Genomic DNA, 13,900 nt, shown 5'->3' with positions numbered 1-13,900 from the left:
TAGAAGTATTGACCCTGGCTGTTGAGACCCTTGTCCCACTGTGACACGAGGCAGTGAATGGCTGTCAATGGCAGTCTCATAAAATTCCCGTGGCTGCTATGTTAACCATTTCTGGACGTATAGCTGGACGTTGTCATCCGAGGTGAGTCGCTTGCCTCTCAGGAACCTTCTTAAGGGGACTAAAAATGGCATAGTCACAGGTAGAGGTCTGGACTGTATGGAGGGTGGCAGAGAACCTCCCATTTGAATTTTTGCAGGAGTGCTGCGACTGTGTTGGCTTTATGAGGCTTTGCATTGTCATGGAGCAGAATAAGATTGCGTGGCGGTTATTATTTGATCGCTTGGCAAAGGGTGATCAAGGTTTGTGAGTAACGCTGGGCATTCACTGTTGTCCCATGCTGCAGGAAGTGAAAGAAGAACGTCAGCATAGGGGCAAACGATTCACCTCGGACGATGAAGTCCAGCTGTACATGCAGAACTGGTTAACATCGCAGCCCTGGGAATTTTATGAGACAGCCATTCACCGCCTTGTCACAATCGGACAAGTGTCTAAATAGCCAGGGTCAATACCTCTAATATGCAGGTACTGGTGTCTGTAATTATGCCTCCAGCTTATTTCTTTTTGAATGCCCCTTATATTTGTGGAACCACTGCTGCCATCTGTGGTCTGATGCAAGAATTGAGTAGCATAGTGTTTTGACAGACTGCCTGCCATTTTAAAATGAAGAGCACTGGCATCACAGACTGCTTGTAGTAAACAAAACTGTATCAGTATGTTTTGACCCTTGGTCGAGAAAAGAGTAATGGCGCATTTTGCGAACATTAAGTTTTGTTGCACAGTGGTTGAGTGCCACAGGAACTTCTGAAATGATAGAGTGTTTATGGTAGTGAAGCATTGAATTGTAAAAACATTTTTAAGTGGTATGCAAGATTTCATGATGGCAGAGAGAGCATTGAAGACGATTGACACCCAGTAGCATCAGCAACAGTTAAGAGTTGAAGAAAATGTTTGAAAAGTGACTGAACATGGTTGTTGTGTATCTATCAGCTTACTTTAGGAGTTCACTGGAATTCCTAAAACAACTGTGCATTGAATTGAGACTGAAAATTTGTGCGAAAAGATGATCTGTTGTCGCTTTGTGTCCCACTTGCTCGTGGATGATCAAAAACATTGCAGAGTGGATGTCAAGACACTGCTCACAGTCATCTTTGATTCCAAAGAAATTATGGATAAAGAATTAACTCCAGAAGGTGAAATGGTGAAAGCCCATTATCACTTGGGTGTTCTAACTTGTTTATGGGCGATGCTTGTTCAGATGAGACCCGAATACCTCAATGAAGGAACACAATGTTAGTTGCACGACAATGCTCCAGTGCCCAAAAGCAAGATTGTACACCATTTGTTGGCTCAAAAAGGTGTCCTTACGTTTGACTACCTTCATTCGACGAATATGGCTCCATGCAACTTCTAGCCATTTCCCAAACTGAAAATGGCGATGAAAGGACAGCATTTCTACGTGATCTTTGATACCCAGAAGACTACGACAATGGTCCTGAAGGCAATTTCAATAGTTGACTATTGAAATTATTTTGAACAATTTTTCCAGTGCTTACAGTTGTGTATTGACTCAAAAGGAGACTGTTTCAGATTAATTAGATTATATTAAACAAGGCATCTACACTACAAACGAACATTGTTTTTGTTTTATTTCACATCATTCACCTTTTCTGTGGGATGGACTGTGTAACTAAGTAGCTCAAGGAAACTGTGTAAATCTGTCAATATCAACTAGATAGTAATGTAATTTTGGGTGGGAGGTTATTGGTTTGCTGTATACCATTGTGAGTAATTAAATCTGTAATAGTGAAATTTAATTTTGTATAAAATCTTTATTTTCCGTACCACATTAAGATTTTTCTGTCGGTGAACACTTAGTCTTACATTGAGGATGTATGTAGTGTTAGGTGTAGTCTGTGTTACAAAATCACAAAGACAAGTGTTCTTAATGTGAATCAGTTGCAGTGACTAGGAAGTAGGCTTTATACCTTACTTATTGTTATTATTATTATTATTATTATTGTTGTTGCTGTTGTAGAAAATATTGATTATAATTACAATCTTCTGATATCCTTGTGTTCATTACTGAATAATATTTTCACACATTTTTCTCTGTTAATTTGTTCCAGCTGTGTTTACGAGATCGTGATTTGATTGGTGGTCTTGCATTTGAACACGAAGCAATTATGAGACTAATATCTGAAAGATGTAACCGATTAATTGTTGTTGTTTCTCCAAGCTTTCTTAAAAGTGAAGCAAACAAATTTTTTGTTACATTTGCTCAGGCTCTTGGCATTGGTAAGTACATACAAAAAGTGAGTGAACACTCACAAAACATACTAATATAAACCAAATCTGAAAATTAAGTATCTCAATTGCAGAGAAGGTAAAAATGACTCTTTGAGGTGCTTGATTATTTTACCCAGACAAATTATTTCAGAAGGATATGAGGAGTCAGCATAGTGTACTCAGCGCTAATGGTCTTATTTTTTTATGCTCTGTAATGTTGTTGAATGAGGTTTTTAGATAAGGGCTTCTGTTCTCATTTGTTCTTCCACATGTAAAAAAACAATGTTGGGCTCCATTAGGTTCCCTTTCTATGCAGCGACCATGGAATATAAAATTATAAAGAATGTAGCAAACAGTTTCGATTGCTACATTCTTTATAATTTTAAACAGTTTATTGTTTTGAAACACACTGATATCAGTTCTGAAAATGGAAGTGAAATATGAAGTGTGTGTACTGTACTGAAGTTAAAGGGCTGTAAGTAAGAACATTTTTCAGAATGAATTTTCACTCTGCAGCAGAGCTTGCACTGATTTGAAATTTACTGGCAGATTGAAACTGTATGTCACATTGTGACTCAAAACTGGGACCGTTGCCTTTTGTGGGCAAGTGCTATACCAACTGAGCTTTCCTAAGACGAGTCAGAACCTGCCCTTACAGCTTTACTTCTGCCAGTACCTCATCTCCTACCTCCTAATCTTCGCAGAAGACTTAGGCTATGGCTAAGCTATATCTCCGCAATATCCTTTCTTGCTGTAGTGCTAACCCACAAGGTATGCAGGAAAAGTCCTGTGAAGTTCTGAAGTTAGAAGACCAGGTACAGGTTGCAGTGGGGTGGCTCATGTCTAAAATTTACTTTAAGTTGGTTTATTGTCTTTAAAACAAGGAAAAGGGCTATCAAGTCTGTATTTATTGTCCCAACATCAGTTATGAAATGTTACTGACTGTCTCTGATACAAGTTGACACCCGAAACTAGACTGAAGATATTTAATCCAACTCGATATTTTGAATGTCCTAAACAGTCACTGACCCATGACTGCTTGTAAGTTAACACATTCAGTCGTTCAGTAGGCTTCTTGTAATCTAGTGCTTGCCATAATGTCTCATAATCTGTATGAAACATGCCACATGGAGTTTCTGTACAATGTGAAATGTTCACATGTGAATATCTCCTAAAATAAACCACTTACAAATTTCAAACTTTCATAAAATACTCAAGACTGTAGTCCCTTTTTGTCAACGACACTAGAACCGGTCAAATGTGTGAATTTCTTCATTTTGGTACAAATTTGATCAGTGCAGTGTAACGTAAGTGTTTACCAGAAGAGAGCTTGACTCGTAGGTCTGAAGCACAAAGTCCTATCAAACATGTGCAAAATGCTGAATTCCTTTCGGTTAGTGTGTTAAGCAGCCAATGAGATCATCTGGAGCACTTCTATAATCGCGGTATTTTGAATGTACGCCAGTCAGATTACCACAGCTAATTTGGACTAGAAATCTTGTAAGTCTGAAACTAAATTAAATTGAACGGAAACAAAATAAGATTCCTTTCCACTAAGTAAATTACTGGTAAATTTAATACTCAATGCCCCTCCTAGCTGCCTTTCACAAAATCAAGCTCACTTGGTCATACATAACAAATTCCTTTGTTCCATAACAACTTTCTCACACATACATTTACATATTTGTAATAAAATATCACACTCTTGCTTTACATATGTCCTCCATTCACTCTCTTAGTCTCTCCAAAACACGCACCCAACCAAAACACGATGAAATAATAATTTTCCAAATTACTTCTAATTATTTCAGAAATCTGTAGTAACGAAACTAAAGAAAATTTCAGAAAATTAGACTATACGAACCTAGTCTCTTGTTTGTAGTTTCAGTTGATACTACTGGTGAAATCCATTACAGTCCCTAACTCAGTTTCATGGTTATTAAGTGTTTTAGTAAATTTTATATCTGCAAAGGTTTGATGTTACTGATTTGAAACTTCAACAGTATGGTTGTGTTATCCATAGAATTTGATATACTAAGTCTGAAAAAGATTGATTAATATTTAATAGTAATATTTAATAGTACTTCTTCACATTCATAGAGTGTGACTTGTGGAGTATTCATGTAGATGTAGATGTGAGTGTAACGTGTTGCCTGCAGCGTTAGGCAAGTACACGGCTCGCTCGGCCGAGTAGCCAGCATCAGCCATGCGAGCATGAGAATCAAAATCTGCTCTTCTCCTGACCCTACAGCAAGCTATGCATCCAACGCAAGATGACAGCTCGTAATAATTTGCTAAATTACACACACCCCTATGAACCAGAATTACTTTCAAGTATATTTGAGGAGCACATAACAGCATAATTATTACCACTATGTAAATTTAACCAAGCAAACAGAAACTAATTGCCCACTGATTCTTTACAAAATTTTGAATGCCAGAAAGCTTACTGAAAAATGAAAATTTACAAAACATTTAGCTCTGTTACAGTAATACAGTGGATTTTCATGGCTTGGACTTGGTAGCAATATATCAAAATTATTTACAAAAATAATTACAAAATTCAATTTTTTTATTCTTTTTGAGAAAATAACTGTCCATTTGGAAAAAAATTATTAAAATTGTAATTTTTTTTTCAAATTCCCTTCACCATAATACATTACTTTCCCATTTTCATCAAAAAAGAAATTTTTGTAATAAAAAAAACTCACTAAATTACTTCACTGAGACCATCTTTATATAAAAGTCACTTTGGTGGGTGTCCTTCATTATGAATGTAAGCTATTGCCGAAATTGGCTATGGTGAGTGTTTATAAGAAAACTTTTAGAACTTGACATAATCTACACTATGTAGAGATGCTATGGAGGGCCTCTCTCTTTTAACTAACTACACTTCTTCACAAAATACTCAAAAAATGTTGGTGTCTTTAAAAATACCTATTTGACAGTAGCATGAGAGGGGGAACTATTCCCTAGGTTTCACAAAAGTTTCTTCACTGTGGTGAGCATCTATAAAAATTGTATATTTTAGGCACCTACTTTTTGATGAAACAAGATGGGAACTTCTTTTCACATTTACTCTTACACCAATTCCACACCTGCGTACTTGGTAAACATCCACATCCACACATATGTCAGGCACAAATGACTCTCATATCTGGTTTACATAATGGGCATACCTGAAAAATACAGCATGTCTAAGCCAAACAGTCATTACTTTGCTTCCTGCAAAGAATAATGTGAGACCTGAGTTTCTCCTGCCGTATACAACTTTCAAATAACTTCCGGGAATTCAGCCAGGTAACACTTTCAGCAACCGCCGATATTTCGGCGGGAGAACACCCCGCCATTTTCAAGGCAAACTGCAACGGACAAGCGGCGTACATGCAAATTTAATACATCGGTTCTCCGACAGAAGCAGGAAAGATAACACACACACACACACACACACACACACACACACACACACTGAACACTAGTGCCACCAAAGATGACCAAAGTCAGAGCTATCGATAGTGAGACTATGAATTCGCAGGTGAGGCAGCATTGACTCTGTTCCTCTGTTTTTTGACAAGGGAGAGAGCCGGATTCCAAACAGAGTTTAAACAGAAACCTCCATCCCTGTTAACGAGGTTACTCGTTAATTTAATCTCAACTGCCTCCCTAATGACACTGTCCCAATAGCTGGACGTGCATGCCAATATCTCGGTGTTATTATATAACATGGGGTGACCAGTATCCAAGCAATGTTCGGCAATAGCAGATCTATTTGGCTGCTGTAATCGTGTGTGCCATTTATGCTCAGTACATCTGTCCTCCACGGTCCTGATAGTTTGACCAATATATGCCATGCCGCAGCTACAAGGAATACGATATACACCCGCCTTACGCAGTCCAAGATCATCCTTAACGGTACTCAAAAGTGCTCTAATTTTAGATGGAGGTCGGAAAACACATTTCACGTCGTATTTCCGTAAAATACGACCGATCTTATTGGACGTGTTTCCTACGTAAGGCAAAAAGGCAGTAGACTTAGGTGTTGACTCAGAATCATCATCAATCACCCGATGTACAGTTGGTCGATAGCGCAACGCACGTTCAATCTGTCTATCACTATAACCATTTTGACGAAATGTAACTTCAAGATGGGACAGCTCAGCTGGCAAAGTCTCAGCGTCAGAAACGACATGTGCCCTGTGTACCAAGGTACGAAGTACCCCTTCACGCTGAGCCGAATGGTGACAACTATTAGCTTGTAAGTACAAGTCGGTGTGAGTACGTTTCCTGTAGACTGCATGTCCCAATGATCCATCATCCTTCCTCCTAACCAACACGTCGAGAAATGGAAGGCAACCATCCTCTTCCACCTCCATCGTAAAACGAATTTTCGGGTGGATCGAGTTCAGATGTTCTAGAAAGACATTCAAATTCTCCCTACCGTGAGGCCAAACAACGAACGTATCGTCAACGTATCTAAAGAAACAGGCGGGTTTTAAAGGCGCCGACTCCAATGCATGTTCCTCGAAGTCTTCCATAAATAAATTTGCGATCACAGGAGACAACGGACTACCCATCGCAACTCCATCTGTCTGCTCGTAATACTGGTCATTAAATAAAAAGTAAGTGGATGTCAACACATGCCTAAGGAGATTAGTTAAATCAGCAGCAAACCTGGCTTCAATTAACCGCAACGAATCAGACAGAGGAACACGAGTGAAGAGAGAGACCACATCGAAACTCACTAAAATATCAGAGTCATTCAGCCTCAGTCCCTCCAAACGACGTAAAAAATCAGCTGAGTTCCTGATATTATGTTCACACCGTCCTACTTGTGGACTCAACAGAGAAGCAAGATGCTTGGATACATAATATGTCGGAGCGCCGATGTTACTCCCTATAGGACGGAAAGGAACCCCTTCCTTATGAACTTTTGGAAGGCCATATAACTTAGGGGGAACGGCACTATAGGTATTAAGCCTCTTGATTGTGTCCTGCGACAAACCACTTTTCTTCAGGAGGCTGTTGGTCTTTCTCTCAACACTTTTCGTGGGGTCAGCATCGATTCTGCGATACGCTGAATCAGATAGTAAACTTGGTACACAGGGCACATGTCGTTTCTGACGCTGAGACTTTGCCAGATGAGCTGTCCCATCTTGAAGTTACATTTCGTCAAAATGGTTATAGTGATAGACAGATTGAACGTGCGTTGCGCTATCGACCAACTGTACATCGGGTGATTGATGATGATTCTGAGTCAACACCTAAGTCTACTGCCTTTTTGTCTTACGTAGGAAACACGTCCAATAAGATCGGTCGTATTTTACGGAAATACGACGTGAAATGTGTTTTCCGACCTCCATCTAAAATTGGAGCACTTTTGAGTTCCATTAAGGATGATCTTGGACTGTGTAAGGCGGGTGTATATCGTATTCCTTGTAGCTGCGGCATTGCATATATTGGTCAAACTATCAGGACTGTGGAGGACAGATGTACTAAGCATAAACGGCACACACGATTACAGCAGCCAAATAGATCTGCTATTGCCGAACATTGCTTGGATACTGGTCACCCCATGTTATATAATAACACCAAGATATTGGCATGCACGTCCAGCTATTGGGACAGTGTCATTAGGGAGGCAGTTGAGATTAAATTAGCGAGCAACCTCGTTAACAGGGATGGAGGTTTCTGTTTAAACTCTGTTTGGAATCCGGCTCTCTCCCTTGTCAAAAAACAGAGGAACAGAGTCAATGCTGCCTCACCTGCGAATTCATAGTCTCACTATCGATAGCTCTGACTTTGGTCATCTTTGGTGGCACTAGTGTTCAGTGTGTGTGTGTGTGTGTGTGTGTGTGTTATCTTTCCTGCTTCTGTCGGAGAACCGAGGTATTAAATTTGCATGTACGCCGCCTGTCCGTTGCAGTTTGCCTTGAAAATGGCGGGGTGTTCTCCTGCCGAAATATCGGCGGTTGCTGAAAGTGTTACCTGGCTGAATTCCTGGAAGTTATTTGAAATGCAAAGAATAATGTTATACATGTTTCTTCCAAACACATGCACTATTTGTTTCTTGTCGTAATTGGTTCAGTTACAAAGACAGTTGCCTGTATTTCACTGACTTTACATATCCAATAGTAACATTACTCCACCGAAGTATTATTCAGTATAAAGTCTTCTTCAGAAAAAATATTTTTCAGTAAAAAGTGAACTAATCTTTACTTGTCAAAAGTAAATGGTACACTTAACTAGCCCTATCTTTACCCAACTCAAATTCCAAAACAGCAATCATTAAAAGGCACTTCAGACTCAAATTCACTCAAGTTACTGCTGAAAACATCTCTCTTTACTATGCAAGTTCTTCTCTTCTGATTATAGATCTTTCCAACTTTACTCTCAAATACTCGTATCACATTTCTCAACTTTAGAAAATCTTTACATATTAAGGTTAACACATTCTATTTCATAAGCTTTACACAATATATACAAATAAACAATAAATAAAAAATTACTGAAAACTTTTACAATAACTGCCTCAGTTCGCAGTTGTCATAAAATACACAACATGTTCACCTACATCTCTGTATGAAATCTTTTGGCTTTATACATTAACAATCATAACAGTACCGCTTCTGTACTGAAACTACTGAAACTTTCTCAACAAGTAGAAGCACATTTCATTACACTTACATTTTACATTATTGTATTCTACAAAACTTTCACATATTCTCCTCACTCATTTCTCATCCACTATTTAAAGTGTTAGTACAGTTTTTAGTACTGAAATTTGCTCAAAAATGGTTTGTTAATGACTCTTATCTCCAACAAAATACTATGTGCAATATACACTCAAGATAGTGAAGAGAGAACAGATGATAGCAGAAGTTGTGAATGGAGAAGAGATAGGTTGACAATATGAAAATGAAAAGGAAATTATATTGCCAACAACTCGGGATGCCTGGTGTTCGTCAAACACCTGACGTCGCAAAGAATGCCCTGAGGCCTTGTTAGTACCCCACTCTCTTCCTGTATATACTTCTCTAGGTCAATAATGTTGGGTAGTCCTAACGGTTTGTGTGTCTTACAATATTCTAGCCTGTAGGCATTCGGATGAGGCTTCTCCATAATTCTAAAATGACCCACATATTCAACTGTGAATTTCTTGGTTTTTGCAGATAGCTTTTTTGACTTTTCTGTAGTGAATCAATCGACCCGCTGCACCTGCCCTCTTGAAGTGGGCATTGGGCTAAACAGGTTGACTGCCACTAAATCTTGTCTATTTTGAGGTTCTACTGAATACATCTGTCACAGGACTCTTAAATGCTTTTGAGCTCCACATGTTGCTGAAAATTTCACTTTCACTCAACTTCTGGCCCCATAATGGCTATTTTGTCAATGCATATAGTCAGTTTATTAATAGACTTATGGCTCTGAAAAGCAAAGTCTCCAGGCTTTCCTAATCTTCTATCTTTGCCTAAACAGTACACCTTAATGGAATCTATAATATTCTGCTAATTTTGGAAAAATTTGGATGATCTAATGTGCTTTTAACTAATTTCAGCTTATCATTTTGGTTTTTGTCCTGTCCTAATGTCATTACAGATTCTCTTCAGTTGTCCCTCCACTTCAATGTGGATTCTTGTATTAAAATGTGTACCTCTTCTGGATCTCATCTTGGTTCTATTTTCTCTTGGTTTTCCTCCATATTGCATGACAATGCATCAGCTATCACATTCTGAGAGCCCCTAATATATTTGATTTCTGTATCAAACTGCTGTAAGTACAATGCCCACCATGTTAATTTTGATACTTTAACTTGCAAGTTTGCAAAACATCAAAGCATGGTGGTCACTGTATATAATTACTTTATAACCTAACAGGTAGTGTTGAAATTTCTGTAACCAAATGTAATGGCAAGAGCTTCTAATTCAGCTGTACCATAGTTCTTCTCAGCCTGTTGCAAAGACCTGCTAGCAAACACTGTTGTTTTATGGGCTTTTTGCCTTCGTTTTCAATTTGGAACAATTCCACCCCCAGACCACACTCATATGCATCTGATAATAGGAAGAAAGGCTTAGGAGAAATCGAGATGATTCAAAATTTGACTGTTTACCAAAGCTGCCTTGAGTTCGTCAAAGGCATTCTGACAGTTGTCTGTCCACCATTACAATGCATTCTCTTTCAACAAATCTCTTAAACAAGGTGCATTGAACAATTGTCCCGGCGTGAATTTTCGATAAAACCCAAATCGTCCAAACATTCCCTTGAAATCTTTTCTATTTGTAAGCACTGCCAACTCTCGGATAGCTTTCATCTTGTCAGGGTCTTGGATTATCCCCCATCCACTGACAATTTGTTCCAAGAATTATATTTCTTTTTCCACTAGCCCCTTTCTGTTGCTTCCAAAATTCTATCCAGTAACATGCCCTGTTCTTCCCAAGTGAGAGTTGAAATTCGCTTCAACAATTAGTCACCTAATATTTGGGACATCGCCTTAGTGAAAGCGCAAACACTGTTATTCAAACAAAAGGGAACTACTTTATACTGATAACATTGCCCCTCAAATAGGAAAGATATGTATATCTGTGATTCTTTTGCTAAAGGAAGAGTCCAGTCACCACAAGTTACATCCATAGAGGCGGAAAAATTTCATGCCTTTAAATTTCTGTAATAGTTTCCCTATATTTTTGGGCCTGTCACTTTCTAGCAATATTATTTTGTTCAAAGCTCTTGCATCCAACATGAGCCTAATATGTAAACTAATTGCCTTTTTGATTACGTCTCATTTAAGCATTTTCTGAATAATTTCCCTTACAGCTTCTGTATGCACCTTTGCAATCACATAAGTTTTTCAAAAAAATTGTACATCATCTTTTACCATTAGATAACATTCATAATCTTTGACTAGTCATTGGAAAATATGTCCTGGTGTTTACTTAAAACCTAAATGTGAATGTATGCTGTCCCGGCGTATACTGCTGGCGAAGAGTTCTCGGGCTTCCAACCGGGTGGCGGTGTCTTCAAACTGCGACATTTCGACGAGTGACATACTCATCATCTTCTGGCGAAGTGCCGAGACTTTGCGGATGCCGGTCCCTTTATACCTGCGCTGTGCCCCCCACACCTGGCCGCGGGAGGCTGGGTCCAGAGGAGCCGGCGGGCGGGGTGGAGGGGGAAGCGGGTGCGCCGTTCGTGTCTCCGTCAGAGCTCTTAAAACCTGTTTTATCTCGTTTTTCTGGGTTTCTGTCAAATCCAATCGCACATCTTTTTTTGCTTCAATTCTGACCCTGATGTTTTCTATTTCATCAGGACCTATTTCCTGTCTGTCTCCAAATTCATTGTAGCCCATGATATCCTCTTTTCCTGCAACATGTAGGTACATACATTGCTCATCTGCCGGATATTGCTTTCTTCCTCCTAATGGCACTGTTAAACACCTTCTGTCTATGGTAATGGCAGCCTCGTTATTTCCAAAATAGACCTTCCCTTTGCATTTTTGCAAAATATCTGTCTCATCCCACATCTCCACACTTAACCTGAAAATTATCAGGAAGTTCTGGTACAGATGCTCACCCTAAATCTTTGCAGGTAACATGATCTTGTGAGCTACTGCTTTCTTTCTTCTACCTGTGGTCACTACAATGTTTATTCCGGATGGGCATAATAATCATTTCTTTGCAATTTGGAATAGCATCTACAAAAATTTTTTGACTCTGCACATACCCCTGAACAATTACCACATAAGCAAGGAACTTTTTCACCAAAAACTGCAAGTTCTATTAGCGGGTGTCCTGAAGATTCTTCAACTGCTTCAGGATCTGGTTCTTCCAATAAATTCTGCAGTACCTCATGTCTGTTAAATCCTCTATTTTCTGCGGAAATAACAGCCCCCTCATCCTCTGGATCTTCCTCTGTGATAATTAGATCTCTGCATTTCTATTCTGTGATTATTAGATCTCTGCATGCCTATTTTGTTTAATTGCACTTAATTTTGCCCAGTAGAAGCCCTATAATCTCTGTTATTATTTTCCTCTTCTTTCAGTCAATTCTCTATCTATTCCAAGTAAACAATGAACTTGTCAACGTCCTCTCTGAGTGCAGAAATTATTTTATTTCGCCAGTAAAAATGCAATCATTTCCTGTCAGATCACTGAAGTTAAGCACTTTCGGGCTGGGTTAGCACTTGGATGGGTGATCATCTGGTCTGCTGAGTGCTGTTGGCAAGCGGGATGCACTGAGCAGCCCTTATGAGGCAAACCGAGGAGCTAATTGATTGAGAAGTAGTGGCTTCGATCTCGTAAAGTGACATACAGCTAGGAGAGCGGTATGCTGACCACATGCACCTCCAAATCCGCATCCAGTGACGCCTGCGGGCTGAGGATGACACAGCGGACGGTCGCTACCATTGGGCCTTCATGGCCTGTTCGGGTGGAGTTTAGTTTTAGTACAAAGGCAGCTTGGTTTCTAATCCCATTATAATTTGTTCTGTTTCTAGCATCTTAGTCATGTAATACAATGTAGTTGCCCACTTCTGCACAAACCTCTTAATGGCGTCTTTCTTTGGGTTAAACTTTCCACCTGACCAAAAGCTATTTAATACTTCCATCTGTTGTCTTTCTCCCCAGTATCCCTCAGAGAAAGTCTGGTTAAAACTGTGCATACTGTCATACTTGTCTACAGCTAAATTTCCCCAACATGAGCTTCTCCCGTGATACTAGATACCACAAAGCATATTTTCTGTTTCTCATTCCATGACCTAGGGAAAACATCTTCAGAATCAGTCCAGAACCCTTTTGAATGCACACTCTTATTGGTATCATATCTCAAAAATTGTCTGTGGTTAGCATGGGCAATTTCAGATGATTCTGCAGCACTATTCATTATTACGTGACCACTACTGTTAGTAATTATCTGTTTTACATTTGTTACTCTAGTGTCTTGCTCTTGTAGGTTACCACTTCCTGCTGTACTAAATTCTAACAAGTTAGTTTGTAATTCAGTTAATCTTGGACACATGTGTCTTCCAAACATCACTTTCCTCCTCAATGTTATCAACCAGAATTTTATTATCCTTTTTACACTGTTTTTCAACATGATCTATTTGGACGTGTAATTTATTCAAGTCAGCACATAACTGTTCACCTACCTGTTTATGAACTTCAGCAACTTGCTTTATATGGGTAGTTACTGTTGCATTATTGTTGTTACAGGCTTGTTTCATATGGTAAATTTGTACTTTCATGCTTTCAATGAGCTGTGATATCTCATCACTTGACACTTCTGGGCTGAGATGCCATGGTCCATACATAAAACTCTCCCCTGATGTTTCGTCTTCGACTGCGGAAGGCATCCTCCGAGGACAATGGGTGAACTGTAACGAGAGCCCGAGTGAGTGCCGTATATATAAGCCATCCAGAGGGCGCCACTGTCAATCATGTGATGTCGGCTGTGCTATGATATTGCCAACTTTCTCAATTGAAATTAATCGATTGTCACGCTGTTGTTACAATGTTGACATCCGTTCTGCTACAGCTGATTTATCAGTATGTCCGAGGCGGC

General features: G+C 39.3%; 1 protein-coding gene across 2 annotated transcripts in view; it reads left to right on the top strand.

Moving 5' to 3' along the window:
• LOC126240546 (myeloid differentiation primary response protein MyD88) overlaps positions 1–13,900 on the top strand; it is a 132,389-nt gene that overhangs the window by 59,303 nt on the left and 59,186 nt on the right. For both annotated transcript variants that reach the window (XM_049947933.1, XM_049947934.1), the window contains one exon: positions 2,188–2,356. In XM_049947933.1, coding sequence (XP_049803890.1) covers positions 2,188–2,356 — 169 coding nt within the window. The remainder of the gene's footprint in view (positions 1–2,187; positions 2,357–13,900) is intronic.

The sequence above is a fragment of the Schistocerca nitens genome, chromosome 1 (assembly GCF_023898315.1).
Source record: "Schistocerca nitens isolate TAMUIC-IGC-003100 chromosome 1, iqSchNite1.1, whole genome shotgun sequence".
Classification (NCBI taxonomy): Eukaryota; Metazoa; Arthropoda; class Insecta; order Orthoptera; family Acrididae; genus Schistocerca; species Schistocerca nitens.
This window is presented reverse-complemented; position numbering and strand designations above follow the sequence as displayed.